Raw genomic sequence first — 20,348 nt, 5'->3', positions numbered from 1 at the left:
GCTGTGGATGTACTGTGTCTTGCGACACTGCTTCTGACCCAGGGCGGTGGGCGGGGTGCAGGGATGACCCGTCATCCAGGAGGTGCTCAGATGAGAGGAAGGGTGGGAGGGGTGTGGAGTGTATTTGGGGATGAAATGGGTGGGAGTGTTTTTATGCCTTTCCCTTTTTGGCTACCTCCCTTGGAAGGGGGAAAAAGCCTTGGTATATGTATGTATGTACTTAGCAAAATGCAAGGACATTTTTGGGGCTTTTATGGACTTGGAGACAGTGGTTGCTAGATAAGCCTTGTGGAAGTTTTTACAAATATGTGGAGTTCAGGGGAAGTGTACTGAGGGCAGCCAAAAGTTTTTGTGTGTAGTATTGCACACACAAGGGTCATGAATGGAGATAGTACATGGTTTGAGATGAATGTGAGGCTGCATCTGGTTAGTGTGATCTTGCCATGGTTGTTCAATATGCATATGGATGGGGTGATTAGGAAGATACATGCAATAGTTCTAGACAGATACCTAGAAGTGGTGGGTGAGAATAAGAGGTAATGGGAAGTAAATGAGTTGTTATTTGAAGATGACACTGTCTCTTCAGAATCAGCCACAAGCACAAAAAATCTTGACCAAGTTTGGACAGGTATGCAAAAAAGTATGCAAGAAAAGGAAGTTCCAAGTGAATGTGTGGCATGGAACTGTGCCTACCTGCAGCAGCACCATTGTAATACTGACAGGTGGAATATGGACCAATATGTCAACCCATCACACAAGACAATTCTTATATCCTCACCTCCACTCAGAGATGCAGTCCCAAGGAGATGGGTGCCTGGTCTCCAGAATAGGCTCATAATTCACTAACCCTTCACAAGACTTCCATGGCTGAGGCCAACAGCCAAAACTGGTTTACTCTCATTGCTTCATTACATGACAACCCTCCCCCTCTCCCCTTGTCCACTCACGAGAAATACAAAGAAGACAAGGAAGAAGTCCCTCTGGGCCACATAAATTTATCATTCATTCAAAGCCACTTTCCACACACACCTATCTCTTGCCCTCTCCTTTCCCTCCTCAACACACATTCCCTATTAATCAAAGGGCCCCATTTACCCTAGCCATCCCTCACATTCTTAGTTTATCCCTCAAAGTTCACTCCATCCACCTCTGCCTTCCACACTTTTTTGTTAATCTTTCTTGACTAATTCTTTCCATATGCCCAACCCATTCCAGTATTCTTTGATTGACCCTATCTGCCAGCTCACTTTCCAATGCCACTTTGCCTCACCTCATTTCTTTCTGTCCATCCTTGCAAACCCTACCATATTTCTTAAACACTTAATCTCAAACAGTTAAACTCCTCCTTCCTACCTCGTTTATATTCCACATCTCTGCCCTATGCAGTGTCACAGACACAATTACCCCTTTATCCAGTCTTTTCTTTACATTCATCCCCATATATCTATTTCTTATGACATTTCTAATTTCCCCAAGACACTTGCTTCCCTCAACTCCTCCATTCCTCAGTACATGTGGCCCTAAATACTTAAAACTCTCCACTTCCTCCATCCTCTATCCTTTTAGAATTATCTTCAACTCACTACCACCCTCTCCCCTTGCAAATCTCAATATTTTACTTTTGACCAAATTTCATCTTCACAAGGGATCAATACAGAGGAGGGTCCCTAGTCCCCTCACTGTTCTATGACATTAATGGAAATATGGTGACGGCAAGCTTCTCCCCCCAACCATTACAGGGGGATCAGAAAAAAAAGTTGGAGTCTTAGAGAGGGTAAAGAAATTATTCAACTGAATAGCAGGGAGGAGAAAGGAGGGGGCAAATAAATAAATTAAAAATAATCTAAGAAAATAAAAAACAACAAAAAGTTTCACTCACTACCATATTCTGGGGCAATGAAGTGCATATTCTTCATATCATCCCGGCAGGTCTTGACATGGGAGTGAATTGTATCGGGTGCCACTGTAAAACATAAGTTCCATCAGTTTCTCTTCCTTCCGTGGCTTGCTTGGATCTCACCTGAATTCAGTACACATTCAGCCAACTCAAGTCAATCTGCTCAACTCCAACTGAATGAACAAATGGTCTGGTCTTACCACACCAGAAATGGGGGAGCTGTCCAGTCAAGTTAGGCTTCACAAATTGAGATGCTTTGGAATGAATGTTCCTCTGTTTGCTCTATGAAAGCCCAGTCCACCCCACCCAGCAAGTTAGTTCCCCTGTGGACCACGCTGTCTTAGAGAAAACAATCACTCCATCATGTGCCAATACAATACACATGTACAGGAGAAAATCTTTGCCAAACCTGCCATATCACTGTGGACAATTTAGTTACATCAGCTCATACTTTTAGTAAGGATGCTAACATAATCATCCACAGTGCTCGTCAAATTTGGAAAACTGACAATATGTGTTCATTTTCCCAACCTTGGGTTCCCAGCCAGGTGAGTCCTGAGACAAGCCACTGTTCTCTTTGAAAACTATAACCTTATAACTAAAACCTTACCAGCTACAGTACCAAAAAGTGTCTGGTAAATAACTTTACCTGAGCCAATTTTGACGAGGCCGTTGTGCTGGATAAATATGGTGTCGGTGGTAAGGTTGCCATGGATGATAGGGGGGGAGGACGAATGCAAGTAACTGTAACAGACACAATGGTTAATAGTAATATGGCGATGCACCAGGCACCACGTCCACAATGCCATCATAGTTATAAGGATTCAACCATTACGTTTGAGCGTTTATAAAATTTTGGTTTGGTTTCCCTGGAGTTGTCATTTTTAGACTTGGAATTCATGGTTGTATCCTTATACAGCTATGAGAAGAGGCATGTGTGGGAAGAGAGAGGTTACCTCACTCCTCCCTTGTAGAATCCTTTGCAGACTCCCCCTCCCACCTGCTTCAGCACCACACCACCATCAACCTGTGCTATGGGGAAGAGACTCAAAAGAGAAACTCGAAATGGGGTTAATCACCATATAGGGTATGGATGGCTATGTGTGAACTCTTTATGTCACAAGGCCAAAGACATTAGGTGAGGCATTCTAGGTTGGGGTACAGGCTTGTACAGACCTTGGGCTCAACTGTCAAAACTAAAAGAGTACAATCATCATTTATGCAAACACCATCTGTCATAGTCAACAGAATATTATGAACAATCCCCTCCTGCCCAATACAGATATCAATATTGCAGGATCTCTTTTAGTCAAAGTTGAGTTCAGGGGGCAAATACTTAAACACTTGAAATACAGTTGGGATGATTAAATTTCATGCACCCTTGCCAGTTGTGGTCCTAAGCAACATAGGAAAAAATCTGATGTAGGAGAGAGCCTGACTCAACACACCTCAGAGCAGAGAGGATCTGTGTGCACCGTCGTTTCCAAGACTGAAGAGGAAGTTTCTTCACATTACGGCGAGTTGTCTTTAAGAATTTCTTTAGTGAGCCTGATGACATGTATTCTGTGATGAATACCACCTGCAGAAAAAAATTAATTACAGTACATTGTTACATCCAGGAGTAATATAAACTCTACGCCCTTTAAAAGTTATCTTAATTTCTTTTGATGAATTGCAAATTATCAAAGCCTTATTTCTACCATTACCTATGATTTTTTTAATTTGTTCACTATTTACTGTGAACCCAAGTAACTAAGCATGAGCGAAATCCTCTTTTTGAAAGAAGTGAAATTATTCATATCTACATAAACAAGTAAGAGAGGTAAAATGAGATTTTTGTTGAGTGGGTTCACACTTGTAAGCACATGAATTACAAAATGAAGTTGGACTATTCAATTTTTTTTGGTATTTTCATCTGCTGAAGAAAGGGACAAAAATATTAGATTTGTTTGATGTCATCCAAATTACAATGTGTTATATTTTTCTCAAACAACATGTGCTAAAATTCCAGAGATGGTGCTACAGTTTCATATGACCAGAGAAACATTGCACAACCATTCACATACAAATTATAACCATCACTAATGTATATTAACAAGTCATTTATAGATTTACCAATCAAATCACTGCCATTCAGCCAATGACAAAGAAAATGAGTCACACTAATACAACAGTCAACAGTTCACTCCCCCCCTAGGGTAACATTAAAGCAACATACAATGCATTCCCAAGTTTCTTTGGAGAGATCTATTTAAGAGGCTAACACTGGCTGAGCATTTCCAGTCAGTAACATTTTAGGGCCTCTAATAGATCTCTCTGGGTTTTGAACTGTTGTTTGTGTTCTATTAGTGTGCATCATTTTCTGTCAATAGCTTCATGGCAATAGATTGATTGATTCATCTTTAAACAACTTGTTAATATATACATTATTGATGACTGTAAGTGTGCTAGGTTTACTTGACCAAATCACACAGTGATACCAAATATCTATGGAATTTTAGCAAGTAGTAGTTTTACAGAAAAGCAAAATAGTGATATAAGAATATGGACAAAGTCACACAAGTTTAACAATTCCTTGTTAGTCTACAGCATATACTACTATCATTATTGGATGTGTATGGAAACTCACTTCTAATTTGTTGCCACTTCCTCCCCTTGTACATCTCATCACCCTACTTTTATCCACATTTATCTTCAACTTCCTTCTTTCACACACCTTCCCAAATTCTGTCACTAACTTCCTTAATCCCTACTTTGATTTTACCACAAGTGCAGTGTTGTCAGCAAACAACAACTGGCTTATCTACCACTTTTCTCCTTTTTCTTTAACCATCTCCATTCCCCAGCCCATTATCCTTGCATTTACCTCTTGCACCACCCCATCCATGTATAAATTGAACAGCTAAGGTGACATAACACATCTGTGGTGAAATCCCACCTTTACTTCAAACCACTCACTCTCTCCATTTCTAATTGTAACACCGGCTATACTACATACATACATACATATACCAAAGGCTTTTTTCCCCCTTATAAAGGAGGTAGCTAAATAACAAAGGCATAAAAACCACTCCCACTCATTCCATCCTCTACATACTCCACTCCCTCTTATCTTGGCTCCTCCTGGATGACAGGTCATCCCTGCATCTTGCCCACTTCCCTGGGTCAGATGCTATGTTGCAAAACACAGCACAACCACAGCAAGGCCACTTCATTAAATCTGTGTCCCCCCCTCCACTGCTCTCCATCACCTCATGCAGAAATACAGAGGACGGGGAGAAATCCCTTTGGGCTGCGTCAATTTATTTTCCACACATAACCCTCACCCCCCCATCTCCCACCCAATCCACCTCATGCATCAAAGCATCATCCATACACAACCATTCTCTGCTCACCCCTATCTTCTGTTCTCTCCTGTCCTTCCTCATTAGACATTCCCCTATTTCCTGATGCCCCTTTTACCCCATCCATCCATCTCATCCTTGTTTGCCCCCTCATGTTCACTCCTTCCACCTCTAATTCCACACCTCTTTTACTAATCTTTCTTCACTCATTCTTTCCATGTGTCCAAACCATCCCAATACTCTTTCATCATCCCTATCTCCCAACTCCCTTTCCATCCCCACTCTCCTCCTCCCCTTCTTGTTTCTCTATCCAGCCTAGTAACCCCTATCATATTTCTAAGGTACCTCATCTCAAACATATTCAAATTCCTTCTCTCTTATGTTCCATGTTTCTGCCCTATACAGTGCTGTCGACACAGTCACTCCTTCATACAGTCTCCTCCTCCTAGCATCCATTCCCAAATGTCTATTTCTCATTACACTCTTTAATTCCCCAAGGATTTACTTACTTCTCTTAAGCTACATTCTACCTTCACTCCCTTTCCCACCACATTTGCACCCAAGTATCTAAAGCTATCCATTTCCTCCAGTCTCTCTCACTTAATACTCCCCTCCAGTCTGGTGCCACTTTCTCCCCTTGTATATCTCATCACCTAACATTTATCCACATTTATCTTCAACTTCCTTCCTTTGCACACCTTTCCAAACTCTGTCACTAACTTCCTCAATCCCTCCTCTGATCCTGCTGCATCCAGTGTCATCAGCAAACAATAACTGGCTTATCTCCCACTTTTATCCATTTTCTTTAACAATCTCCAATCCCCAACCCATTACCCTTGCATTTACCTCTCACTCCACACCATCCATGAATAAATTGAACAGTCAAGGCAACATAACACATCCCTAACAAAGTCCCACCTTTACATCACACCATTTTCTCCATTTCTGATTCTAACAAAGCTCTACTATTCTCGTAAAAACTCTTGACTGCTCCTAGCAGCTTTCCTCCTACCCCATATATCTGCAACACCTCCCACAGTCCCTTCCTGTCTACCTCGTCATAAGCCTTTTCCAAATCCATAAAAGCCCAAAAAACATCCTTACCTTTTCCTAAAGCTTTCTCACATACCTGCCTTTCCACAAAAATCTGATCTACACAACCCCTACCTGTCCTAAACCCACACTGTTCCTCTCCTAATCCCCTCAATCAAAACCCTCCATAAGCCTTCCCAACTACACTTAAACTGATCCCTTTGAAACTACTACACTCACACTTATCCCTTGTAAAGTGGAACTATACAGGCACTTCTCCAGTCCTCCGGAACTCTACCCTCTCTTAAACAAACATTAAATAACCTCACCAGCCAGTTCACCATCACTACCTCTTCTTTTAGACATTCTGCACGACATCCATCCCAGGTGCCTTACCTGCTCTCATCATCTTAACAACTGCCTTCACTTCATATTTCCTTATTTCTCCTCCATTTTCCTCACTCATTACTGTCATTTTCTTTGCACTTCCTACTGCAACTACCTTTCCCTCCCTATCCTCCTTCACATTTAGCAGCTCTCTAAAATACTCTGTCCATCTTCCTCTTACTGCCTTCTCTTCCATTATCATCTCTCCATCTGCATCTTTTACAATTTCTTCTCTACTTGATTTGCCTCCTCTTCCTCTCATAATTTCCTTCCGAAACATCTTTTGATTACTTTCAACATTGTCTGTCATACTCTCACCCCATTTCACATCTGCTCTCCCCTTTGCCTCCTTTATCTTATGCTTTACTTCTCTACTCTTTTCTTTGTACCTCTTATATGATTCTCTCATCCTATTTTGCAACCAATCTGTGAAAGCTTGCTGCTCCTCTTCTACAATCTTCTTTGCTCCTCATCCCACCACTCACAACCCTTCCTTCTATTTCCCCCGCCCTCGTCCTCCTTGTTCCACACACCATCTTTGTTCACCTTGTGAGTCCCTCCTTGAAACATCCCCATTCTTCCTCCACTCCTAGTTCTACTCTATCCTTCACTTCTTCCCACTCCTCTCTCAGTTTCTTCTTGTACCCCTTCTCCTTTTCTTTCTCATTTAAGCAGTTCACTATAAGCACCTCCCTACCTTCTGTCCTTTTCCTCTTTCTCCCCCTATCCTACATTCTCAACTTACCTTCTACCAAAAAATTCTGACATTCCCCCACTCTCTTCACTTAGAACATGTTACTACATTCCAGGTTACCACTATATAGTACATTAAAGCCGTATCTACCACTTTTTCATCCACCACCCTCTCCCATATGTACTTATGCTTCACTTTCTTCCTAAACAATGTATTTACTATGATCAACTCTCTAGACACATCTCCACCGTCAACTCTCCACTATAATCTTTTCCTGGAACTTCACACTTCCCAACTACTCCGTCTATTGGTTCATTTCCTACCCTAGCATTAAGGTTTCCTGATAAAACTACATTGACGTTTCTCCCTAATCCTTCTATGCACTCATTTAAATCTATCTAAAAAGCCTCCCTTTCCTCCACACTCTTCTCACTACCAGGCCCATATACACTTACAAAAACCCAAATCTCCCTTCCCAGTTTGACCTTCATCCACATAAACCTTGAAGAAACCTCTTTCCATTCCACTACATACTTACCTATCTCTTCACTTACTAATACCTGCTCTCATCATTTTAATAACTGCTTTCACTTCATCTTTTCTTACTTCTCCATTTTCCTCACTCATCACTGTCATTTTCTTAGTACAGTGAGTCCTCCTTATACAGTAATTCTTTATATGGTAAATTCACAGTTACGGTATTTGGTAATTACTACCCTCGATTCTATTTACAGTAAGAAAAATTCACAGATACGGTATCCACTCGTGTTTTGTTTACACCGTACCGTAGTGCCACCACGCCGTGCGGCCACCACAACAATCAGTCTCTTCCTGCGTTTCCCTTTGAACACAAGTTAAATCCTTACAGTGTGTTTTTTGTGGATATTATTATCACGACGCACAGTGACGCACCCATAATGGCCACAAAACGTTCTGCAAACACTGCTGGAGTTGGAAAGGCAAAGCGAAAGAGGAGTAGTCTCAAACTGGAGATAAAATTAGATATTCTGAAGGGGAAAGAGCAGGGAGAAGGTACATCTGCTGGAAAGCTGTTCTTTTTCAGATCTCTTCTGTAACTGTCCTTAAGTTTCTTCTCATGTCCTCTTGTATTTCTTCTGTCCCATTTAAGTATATCATCCCTATCAAGGATTTCCATCCCTTTCATAATTCTACAGATGGTTATCAAATCGTCTCTTTCTCTTCTTTGCTCCGGAGTTAGTAAGTTTAGTTTGTCCAATCTTTGTTCATATGTCAACTTGCTAAGTGTTGGTGTCATCTTTGTTAATGCTCTTTGAATTCTTTCTAGTTTCTTTATGTTTTTTATTGTACTGGGTGTCCATAGTGATGCTGCATATTCTAATTTTGGTTTTATCAATGTAACTAGTATTCTCTTTACCATTTCCTCATCCATGTAGTCAATGGCCACTTTCACTGATCTTATTAAATTGTAGGTTTCTCCAACTATTTTGTTTACATGTTTGTCTTGTGTCATGTCATTTGAGATAATTACTCCTAGGTCTCTTTCTGAGTTTACTTTTGTAACTTCCTTTGTTTCAATTTTGTATTGACCGGATATTCTATTTTTACTTTTTCCAAATTCCATTATACTACATTTCTTAATGTTGAAATTCACTTCGTTCTTTTTACTCTAATTCCAGACTTTGTCCAGGTCTTCCTGAAAAGATTTGCAATCTTCTTCATTACTCACTCTCTTCAATAGTTTCGCATCATCTGCAAAGTTTATATAACATTCAATTCCTTCGTCCATGTCATTTATTATTACTCGAGCAAAAGAGAATGAGTAATACAGCAGTGATTTTATATTTCAAAATGTGAGTACTGTGATGCAAATTACATATGGCAGCTGGTGCTGCACATGAGAATTTGAGTCATACTGAAGTGGTTAATTTCCTTCCAAAACATCTTTTGCATTACTTTCAAATATTTCTGCCATACTCTTACCCTATTTCACATCTGCTTTCCTCTTTGCCTCCTTTATCATATACTTCTCTTTTCTCTGTACCTATGATTCATTCTATTTTGTAACCAACCTGTGAATGCTCATTTCTTCTCTTCTACACCTTCTTTCCTTCATCATCCCACTACTCACTATCCTTCCTTCTGATTCCTCCCTACCTTGTTCCACACACCATCTTTGCACATCTTGTGACTCCCTCCTTGACACATCCCCATTCCTTCTCCACTACTAATTCTACTCTATCCTTCATTCCCTCCCACTCTTCTCTCAGCTTCTTCTTGTACTCCTCCTTTTCTTTCTCATTTAAGCAGTTTATGCTAAGCACCTCCCTACCTTCTGTCCTTTTCCTCTTTCTCCATCTATCTTCCACTCAACTTACCTTCCATCAAAAAATGATCTGATATTCCCCTACTTTCTCCCCTTAGAACATGTATATCCAAAAATCTTCCCATTCTTCTGGTTATAACTACAGACGCTCCTCAACTTACGTTTTAGTTACGTACTGAAAGGCCGAACGTAAGTTGAAAATGAACGAAAGTTGTTACTGTACTATACATCCGTAAATTCTATTACCGTATCTTATAAAACACCCCTAAATCATTAATTATACACATAACATTGTAAAATAATAACATTAATTTCAATTAAATTAAATTCAAGCAACATAAATTGAGATGGTGAAGGAGGAGGGGGAGGAGGAGGAGGCTAGGCATTATCAGTTTATCGTTTGTGAAATGTAAACAATGGACGCAGCATCATGCGCAAGTATCGTTTGAACTACGGAGAGCACGCTAAACTAAAAAATTCACAATTTTTTTTTTTTTTTTTTTTTAACAATATTTCTTTACAGTTAGTTCAAACGTAAAATCGAAAAAACGTAAAACGAATGAACGTAAGTAGAGGAGCATCTGTATATAGTATATTAAAGCCCTACCACTCTTCTACCCACCACCCTCCCATGTGTATTTATGCTTCACTTTCTTTCTAAACACTGTATTTGCTATCATCAACTCTCTTGACACATCTCCACCATCAACATTCCACTATATTTTTTTCTAAAACTCCACACTTCTCATCCACTCCGTCTATTGGATTGTCTCCTACTCTAGCACTGAGATCTTGCAATACCCCTACATTGACATATCTCCCTAATCCCTCTATACACTCATTTAAATCCATCCAAAAAGCCTCCCTTTCCTCTACTCTTCTCACTACCAGGCCCATATGCACTTACAAAGACCCACATCTCCCTTCCCTGTTTCACCTTCATCCACATTAACCTTGAAGAAACCTCCCTCCACTTCACCATATGTTCACCCATCTCTTAACTAACTAGTATAGCCACCCCTTCTCTCCCTCCTCTTTTCACTCCTGAGATTCTCTGAGCTACACTCCAAAACTCAAACACGCCCCTCCCTTTCAATTTAGTTTCACACATCCATCTTCTCACAAACATACTGCCTATCTCTTCCTATTTACTCATCCGTACCACATCCATCCCCATTAAAATACCCAAACCTGGTTGGAAAACTCCTCCCAGACCCTCTTATGCCTTTCCTTTTTTTTTTTAGAAATATCCCCTTTGGGGCAACAGAGAGTAAGATACCTAGTCCTAATCCCGTGCCATTTTTGTCGCCTTTTATGACTTTTGGCAGTATTCTTTTCTCCTACCAAAGGGTTTGGCAAAAAAAGGAAATGAATATTCAGAGAAATGGTACAGGACAGTATTAAGATTTGGGGGGAACAGCATAATGGAGGGACAGTCACAGTAGGATAAAGTAGCATAATTTCCCTATGAATAGAGACTTCCTCTATCACAAACAATAATGATGTGTGGTCCATAGATGTGCCCCATATAGACCCTGAAGTATCAGCTACAAGCTACTGAGCAGTGTTTAACTCCACATTAACATGCAGCCAATGCCCCAGACAGGAGAGAAACTGGAGGAACTGGATAGTTATAGATACTTGTGTGCAAATGTAAGGGAAAGGGAGGAGTGGAGCTAGAGGTAGAATGTAGATTGAGAGAAGCATGTAAATACCTTGGGGGATTAAAAAGTCTAATGAGAAATAGGTATTTGGGAATGGATGCTAAGAAGACATTGTATGAAGAAGTGATTGTGCTGACAGCACTATATGGGACAGAAACATGGAACATACGAGAGGAAGAGTTAGATGTATTTGAGATGAAATATCTTAGAAGTATGGTAGGGGTTATTAGGATGAATAGAGTGAGAAACAAGGTGAGGAGAGCAGGGGGTGGAAAGGGAGTTGGGAGATAGAGGTTGATAAAAGGGTACTGGGATGGTTTGGACACATGGAAAGAATGTGTGTAGTAAAAGACGGGTGAATGGCAGAGGTGGAGGGAGTGAACATGAGGGGTGACCAAGGATGAGATGGATGGATGGGGTAAAAGAGGCATTGGGAAAGAGGGGAATGTCTGTTGAGAAAGGGAGAAGACAGAAGTCAGGGGTGAGTGGAGAGTGGTTGTGTATGGATGATGCTGTGATGCATGGAAGGGGTAAACTTACTCACTACTGGGGTAAACTTACTCACTACGGTAAATATAACAAAAGAAAAAATTAAAAGGTGTATAGACAAACTCAAAGTTAATAAAACACCAGGGCCTGACGGTTGGCATCCAAGAATCTTAAAGGAAATGAAAAATGAGATTGTTGTTCCATTAGAAATTATTTTCAAGAAATCCATCATATCCGGAGATGTCCCAAGAGAATGGAAGCTAGCTAACGTTACTCCCATATTCAAAAAAGGTGACAAAAAGAAACCAAATAACTATAGGCCTATTAGTTTGACTTTGATCGTAGGAAAAATAATGGAAACTATCATCAGAGATGCTATCGAATATCATTTAGAAAGTAACCGTTTGATAAATGATAGCCAGCATGGTTTCAGACGGAAACGTTCTTGCGTGACTAACTTACTCGAATTCTACAACACAGTTGTCTCGAATTATGACAAAAGAAACAATATAGATTTAATATATCTAGACTTTGCAAAAGCTTTTGATACCGTCCCCCACGAAAGACTACTTACTAAATTAGCTTTGCATGGAATAAGTGGTAGCCTATTAGGTTGGACTAGTAATTGGTTGAAAGGTCGAAAACAGAGAGTTGTTTTAAATGGAAAAACTTCTGGATGGAAAAGTGTTGCAAGTGGAGTTCCTCAGGGTTCCGTTCTTGGGCCACTTCTATTCATAGTATATATAAATGATATAGACCATGGACTAAAATCTACTGTTTCCAAATTTGCTGATGATACAAAACTGTGCGGAGTGGCAAATGATCACTCAAACCAATTAGATATTCAAGAAGATTTAGATCAATTACAGCAATGGTCTGAAAAGTGGCTAATGAAATTTAACACAAGTAAATGCAAGGTAATGCACATAGGTAAAAATAACAGCAAGTACGATTACAAGTTATTTGGAAATTCGTTAACAAAAGTGGATAGTGAAAAAGATCTCGGCGTAATTATCAGTAACGACCTCAAATCATCCAAGCAGTGTATTTCAGCCTCTGAGAAAGCAAATAAGATTCTGGGATTGATTGCGCGATCTTTTGATTTCAAAAGTCCATCACTCATTAACAAGCTATATAAATCGTTAGTTCGTCCACATTTGGAATATGCTGTTTCCGTATGGTCACCGAATCTCATTAAAGACATTGACAGACTGGAAAAAGTACAACGGCGAGCCACAAAACTGATTCCAAATATCAAAAATAAATCATACGAAAATCGACTTAAGCACATGAATCTGTTTTCCCTAAAAAAGCGTAGACTCAGAGGTGACTTGATACAGGTCTTTAAGATTTTAAAGGGAATTGACAACATCAAAAGTGACCAAATTTTCACATTGAATGAGAATCAGACAAGAAACAATGGTCTCAAACTGTCCGGAAATAGATTCAATTTGGAAGTAGGTAGAAACAACTTTGCCAACCGTGTAGTTAATGAATGGAATAAACTTCCTGCACAGGTAGTGCAATGTAGTTCAGTTCGAAGCTTTAAGAATCATTTAGATAAATACCTAAGTAAGATGCTGTAATTATTATAATTTGTTATATTATTTGTTTTTGTTTTGTTATAATTTGTCTGTCTGATTTTCATTTATTATTAGTTATATGTCAATTTATTATCATTTACTATTTACCTGTTTGTTTGTTATTCAACTATACCAATGCATTTATTTATGTATTTTAATTGTTATTTACATTGTTATAGTTTTAATTTATTATTAATATGATTTTTTTTTTTTTTTTTTGCATCCGACCTAGATATGGATCAAAAGGTCTCCTGTCGGCATGCTTTGCCTTTGTAATCCTTTGTAATCCTTTGAGTGGGTGGGTGATGGGGAATGAGGGAGTATGTATGAATGATATTTTGATGCAGCCCAAGGGGATTTCTCCATGACTTCTCTTTTTCTTCATGAGGGGATGGAGGGGGAGGGGGGGTGTCACTGATTAAATGAAGCAGCCTTACTTTGGTTGTGCTGTATCTTGCTGCATTGACTGACACAGGGCAGTGGGCGAGATGTAGGGATGACCCATCATTCTGGAGTAGGCAAGAAAAGAGGGAAGGAGGGGTGGTGAATTGGAGTGGAGTACGTGGGGATGAAATTGGTGGGAGTGGATTTATGCCATTGACTTGGCTACCTCTCTTGTAAGGGAGAAAAAGCTATTGGTATATGTATGTGTATGGATGATACTATCATGCATGGAGGGGAGTGGGTGGGGGATTGGGGGAGGGGTTGAGGAAGTACGTGTGAATGAGATTTTGACACAGCCCGAAGGGATTTTTCCCCGTCTTCTCTTTTTCTGCATGAGGGGGCAGAGAGGGGGGTTGCTGATTAAATGAAGCAGCTTTGCTGTGGATGTGCTGTCTTGCTGCATTACTTCTGACACAGGGCAGTGGACAAGATGCAGGGATAACCAGTCATCCAACTGGAGTCAAGAAAAGAGGTAGGGGTGGTGAATGGGAGTGGAGTACGAGGGGATGAAATGGATGGGAGTGGATTTATGCCTTTGACTTTGGCTACCTCCCTTGTAAGGGGGAAAAAGACATTGGTATTTCAGCAAAAGCCCCACACTTGTCCTCTTTTTCCTTGCAAAGCAGAACCACACAGGCACTCCTCCAGTCCTCCAGCACTCCACCCTCTTCTAGACAAAACATCAAACCCCACAAACCAGTCAACCACTGCACCTCCCTTCTTCAGACATCTGACACAACACCCACCCAACCCAGGTCCCCCACCTGCTCTCATCATTTCAATAACTGCTTTAACCTCACTCTTCCTTATTTCTCCTCCATTTTCCTTATTCATCACTGCCATTTTCTAAGCTCTTCCTACTAAAACCACCTTTCCCTCCCAATCTTCCTTCACATTTATCAACTCCCTAAAATACTATGCCTGTCTTCCTCTTCCTCTTCCTTCCATTACCATCTCTCCATCTCCACCTTATAATAATAATAATAATATTAATAATAATAATGAGAAAAAAAGGATTATCCAGTTTCTTTTAGTAGTTTATGACCTAATAAACTGGATTCCCTTTTACTTGTATCCAATATTCATACAACCCCCCCCCAATGTAAAGTAGTTCAGGCACTTAGCAAGCATGACAATCTATACTTACCCTTGGTTTGTCATTCTTGGTGTCTGTCCAATACTTATGTAATTTCACAATGTTTGGATGATCTAACTGTGTCAAGTTGTCAAACACTTGTCGAATCTTCTCTTCTTGTTCACGGAAGTTCCTTCGCTCACTAAACTTGACCTGTAGAAATATGTGAAACTTTTAATGATGCAAGACAAAAAGTGCACAAAAACTTACATCTAAATACTGATAGGATTATGATAGCAATCAACCCCTTTAACATGACACATTTTGGTATATCTCATTCTCACTTCCATAAGGTGACTTCATCTAACTTAGGCAAGTTTTCCATAGTCAAAGGTAACTGAAAGTAAAAGTAACTGAAATCAGGAAGTCACATACAGCAGAAATGGAAATGATTTAACTGTAGAAACAATTCTACATAAACCTGGTCATGAATTAATAAAAGTAAATTGATAAAACTCACCAAGACTTCTGTCACTGATATATACAGTACTTTTTTAATGCATGGGCCCAAGCCATTCTTAAACAAACAATATGCACTTATAATACATATTCTGAATATACAATTTTACAAAAAAGCTCCACAATTAGTTTAGTTCATCTTGGGGGTGTGAGAATTCACTATGGGAGGAAACGACAAAAACTGATCTTGAACATAAAAATAGGAAAACTAAAAATTTAAAATCAAGATTGGAACTGGAAAAGTGGTGTGGAGAGAGTTGATGAACATGGCAGCCAGTGGATGGAATATGGAACTAAGTGCAGACAACCCAAATATAGATTATGAAAAAAAAAATCAGCAAATTTGAAAATTCAAGTAAGTAGTTGAGAACAAGGATGGCAATGCTGAATGAACTATTGAGATACTTGTGAATAACAAAAACAAGATCATGACTGATATGTATTTCTTGTAATAAATGTTAAATATGGATACACAAAATGCACAATACAGAACAAATGCATAAAACTACACTACAAACTGGATCTGCTGCCCTGTCAAACTCATAACATTCCTATAAAATACAAAAATATTCCACATCAAAAAGAATCAAAAGCAAACACCAAACAACAAACCTTCCTTACATGTGACCCTCATAACAAACATAATCTACAGCACCAACCATTCTTCTGCCAATCAGACTACAGGCAAAACACCATGCACAAGAGGATTCTTTTATAATGATACATGAGAACATTCAATTATTCTCTAATAATGAGAGAGAGAGAGAGAGAGAGAGAGAGAGAGAGAGAGAGAGAGAGAGAGAGAGAGAGAGAGAGAGAGAGAGAGAGAGAGAGAGAGAGAGAGAGAGAGAGAGAGAGAGAGAGAGAGAGAGAGAGAGAGAGAGAGAGAGAGAGAGAGAGAGAGAGAGAGAGAGAGAGAGAGAGAGAGAGAGAGAGAGAGAGAGAGAGAGAGGAAAACAAAAACTAAGCACTCATGTGGAAATATTGAAATATATATATATATATATATGCTGTACAAACCACAGGTAACACCAGCACCTCAAGGATCAATTAACCATTCAATCTGTTGTTCGAGGTCTCTTTTTCCAGGAATTCATGGTCACAATAAATCAAGATGTAACTGCCAGGTTACCCCATACATCACAGTGAAGAGATTTTGTGGAGTTCTCGTGTATGATGTGTTCTATGTCTTATGTTTGGTGGCTAAATCTGGTGCACGTGGTGTTTGGTGTCAGGCTAATTCAGTGTTGGTAATGTTTTGGTGCTGGGTGATAACCTGTTTACAAACATGTTTGAGACACTCTTGTCTCTGGATTAATATCTGGGGTGCCTGATCATGTTCCTAATTTTTTTGGTCTAGTTAACCCCTTCCCTATGATGACGCCTATGTAGGTGTCATGAGGCGCAAGTATACAAAGCTACCTGCATCAGCGTCTTGATTACAATTATTTTGTGGTTGTAGCTGAGTGACCCCCATATTCTGTGGACTGACTTGATCATATTTTCTGTGGTTATTAATATTCAGAGTAAAAGAGATTGAGTAATACAGCTGTAATTTTATATTTCATAATGTGAGTATCGTAATGCATCATCAAATCATTGTACATTAGGGAGTTGATGCTGCTCATGAGAATTTGACTTGTATTGAAGAGGTTAAAAGTGCATACTTTAAGATCTGTGAGTGCACCTTTTTTTAAATGTGCTGTTCTCGACTCATTAAAACACCCACCCACACCCACAAACAATAAATACATGAATAAATAAAAATAAGAGAGAGAGAGAGAGAGAGAGAGAGAGAGAGAGAGAGAGAGAGAGAGAGAGAGAGAGAGAGAGAGAGAGAGAGAGAGAGAGAGAGAGAGAGAGAGAGAGAGAGAGAGAGAGAGAGAGAGAGAGAGAGAGAGAGAGAGAGAGAGAGAGAGAGAGAGAGAGAGAGAGAGAGAGAGAGAGAGAGAGAGAGAGAGAGAGAGAGAGAGAGAGAGAGAGAGAGAGAGAGAGAGAGAGAGAGAGAGAGAGAGAGAGAGAGAGGAACATATTTTTTTTTATTTTAAGGTTCACAAACCACAGCCTGAGAACAACTGTGGTAGATGCTCAACTAGTATATTGCTGCTTTCTCTTGCACCCACTGCCCCATATAAGCACAGCCCAACACAGAACATGAGAAACCAACCCCCAAAGCAAACTACTCAAACATCTTCAATCCACAAACAGTACCCAAGACATCTACCCAAAAACATGTACAAACATGGATCACAATACAATCATTTCACCTAGATCTACAATTCCAATGCTTCACTGTGCATTCCAAGATATCAACCCAGAAATAAAATTTGTCTCAAGACATACAAAGAGTGCCACTAGTATGCCTACAATATGGGCATCACCCACCACTAAAACACTACAGACACCCAAATAGGTACACAGTTCTATGCAAGAGCCCTTAACCCTACTCATCCACCTCATTAATTCACACAAGTACAATTAACAAACTGCATCAATATGGATATACCTACAGCATATCACTACAACAGCCCACTACCTGCACTACAAAACACATCCATAAAAAAATATTCACTTAGATCACAAAACAAGCACTTCCAGACTGACCATCAAACCCCTCCAGACATTAGTCCTACAGAAAAATCCCTCCCAGTAGAAACAAGAACTGTACTAGTATGACTGTTTTTACGTCACTATCCAGTACTAAAACAATACAAACACACTATAGGTCTGACCATAAAAACAAACTGCCCATGATGCAGCCATCACACAGAAGACACCATATACCTCATCCTACACTGCTCCACCCTTGCCATACTAGGACAGCAAGAGAGTTTTCTTCCTTGAGTGACTTATAGGACAATCTGACTACTGTTTTAGTATACATACATTTACCAACAGCTTGTTCCCCCTTACAAGGGAAGTAGCCAAAAAACAGAGGCATAAAATCCACTCCCACCCATTCCATCTGCACATACTCCACTCCCATTCACCCCCCTCCCTCCCTCTCTCTTATCTTGGCTCCTCCTAGATGATGGGTCATCCCTGCATCTCACCCACTGGGTCAGAAGAAATGTAGCAAGACACAGCACATCCACAGCAAGGCTGCTTCATTTAATTGACGACCCCTCCTCTGTCTCCTCATGCAGAAAAAGATGGGGAGAAATCCCCTTCAGGCTGCATCAAAATATCATTCACACTTACTCCATCCCCCACTTACTCCCATGCACCAGAGTATCATCCATATACAGCCATTCTCCACTCAGCTTAATCTTCTGTCTTCTCCCTTCCTTCCTCAATAGACATTCCCCTCTTTCCCAAATCCCCTTTTATCCCATCCATCCATCTCATCCTTGGTCACCCCCTCATGTTCATTCCTTCCATCTCTGCCTTCCACACAACTTTTATTAATCTTTCTTCACTCATTCTTTCCATGTGTCCAAACCATCCTAATACTCTTTCATCAACCCTATCTCCCAATTCCCTTTCCACCCCTGCTCTCCTCCTCATTTCTCATTCTAGCCAACCTTGTAACCCCTACCATACTTCTCAAGCATTTCATCTCAAACACATTCAAACTCCTCCTCTCTTATGTTCCATGTTTCTGCCCCATACAGTGCTGTCACCAAAATCACTTCTTCATACAATCTCCTCTTAGCAACCATTCCCAAGTGTTTATTTCTCATTACACTTCTTAATCCCCCAAGGCCTTTACTTGCTTCTCTCAATCTACATTCTCCCTCCACCTTCATTTCTCTCTTTCCTGCCACATTCACACACAAATATCTAAAGCTACACACATACCATAGTAGACAACAGCAAAATACACCAATAGAGCAAAAAGTTAAACAAAGAAAATAGACCTAAACAAGGTAGTTGAGAGAGATACAGAGAAAGGTTACACCTCAACAGCAAAAATCATATATACATTTTATTACAATCAATTATGGATATACAAACTGAATAATTTCACTGCATGACAAACTTGAGGCTACAAAATGTCAACTACTATAGAAAATGTGCAATCTGCATCATAACTGTACTAAATGTATCTAAATGCACAATAAATGAATAAATAATCATATATACAAGACTATGGCTCATCTTTACAATCACTACTGTAATTCAATTATTTTCCCAAAACAAGCAGGTTTTTCAGCATCTCTACACCCATAAAAATGGCATTACAGCATTACTGCAATGAAAGCACAATATTGCATTACAAAGCTTTCAAAAGCAAAAAAGAAAATACAAAATTATCATAATGGCTACTAACCTGCACCTATGTCCACAATGGGAACCGAGAGCCAAAGAAAAGAGAATATTAGATATCTGAGTGATACTCACTACATATGAAGCAAACTACATTATACCCTTTCATCACTCCACAAAGTGAAACGAGCAAGAATATTCAAACAAAATGTTAATTTTGTCTTAATGAATTCATGGTACCAAATAATAAGCTATTGTGTAGCTGGGTACCCTCAACATCTAATTACCCCTAAAAGAAAAATTGGTGTAAGTTACTAAACCACACCAAAAATAATAATAAAAATTATTGCCTAAAGTTTCACTGAATGGAAACTTGCAGACACACAGTGAATGGCAACCGTCCTCAGGAATTCCCTCTGGGATGAAACACTGAACTACTCTCTGTGTTCTTTAAGTGTGGGTCTGTTTCTATGTCAATGGCTTATAGTAGCTGGGGGATGGGGGATGGGAGCAGTCGCCAGTTTTCAACTCTCAAGTGAAAAGGTGAAGGGAATGCAGTTGAAGCTGATAGAGATTTTGGGCCCAATTTCAAGACTAGCCCCACACCTCCAGATGGAGGTTTCAGAGGATGGCCAGAAGGGACTTGATTCTCTCCGATATCCATCAGCACTATCTGTCTATTTATCCTTTATGGCAGTGAGTCTGG

The 20,348-nt window shown here is 39.8% G+C and overlaps 1 protein-coding gene across 6 annotated transcripts in view; it reads right to left on the bottom strand.

The window, feature by feature from the left end:
• Positions 1–20,348, bottom strand: part of Madm (MLF1-adaptor molecule) — a 274,209-nt gene that overhangs the window by 51,673 nt on the left and 202,188 nt on the right. For 3 of the 6 annotated variants that reach the window (XM_076180167.1, XM_076180164.1, XM_076180170.1), the window contains exons 3-7: positions 14,987–15,127; positions 13,833–13,904; positions 3,346–3,476; positions 2,547–2,641; positions 1,880–1,963 (exon numbers count right to left, since the gene is read on the bottom strand). In XM_076180167.1, the coding sequence (XP_076036282.1) occupies positions 1,880–1,963; positions 2,547–2,641; positions 3,346–3,476; positions 13,833–13,904; positions 14,987–15,127 (523 nt within the window). The remainder of the gene's footprint in view (positions 1–1,879; positions 1,964–2,546; positions 2,642–3,345; positions 3,477–13,832; positions 13,905–14,986; positions 15,128–20,348) is intronic. The other 3 variants (XM_076180166.1, XM_076180168.1, XM_076180169.1) reach the window with 3 other exon arrangements.

This window comes from Oratosquilla oratoria, chromosome 44 (genome assembly GCF_046742065.1).
Source record: "Oratosquilla oratoria isolate Oo_2021 chromosome 44, ASM4674206v1, whole genome shotgun sequence".
NCBI lineage: Eukaryota > Metazoa > Arthropoda > Malacostraca > Stomatopoda > Squillidae > Oratosquilla > Oratosquilla oratoria.
Note: the sequence above shows the minus strand (reverse complement) of the source record. Positions and strands in the feature narration are given on the sequence as shown.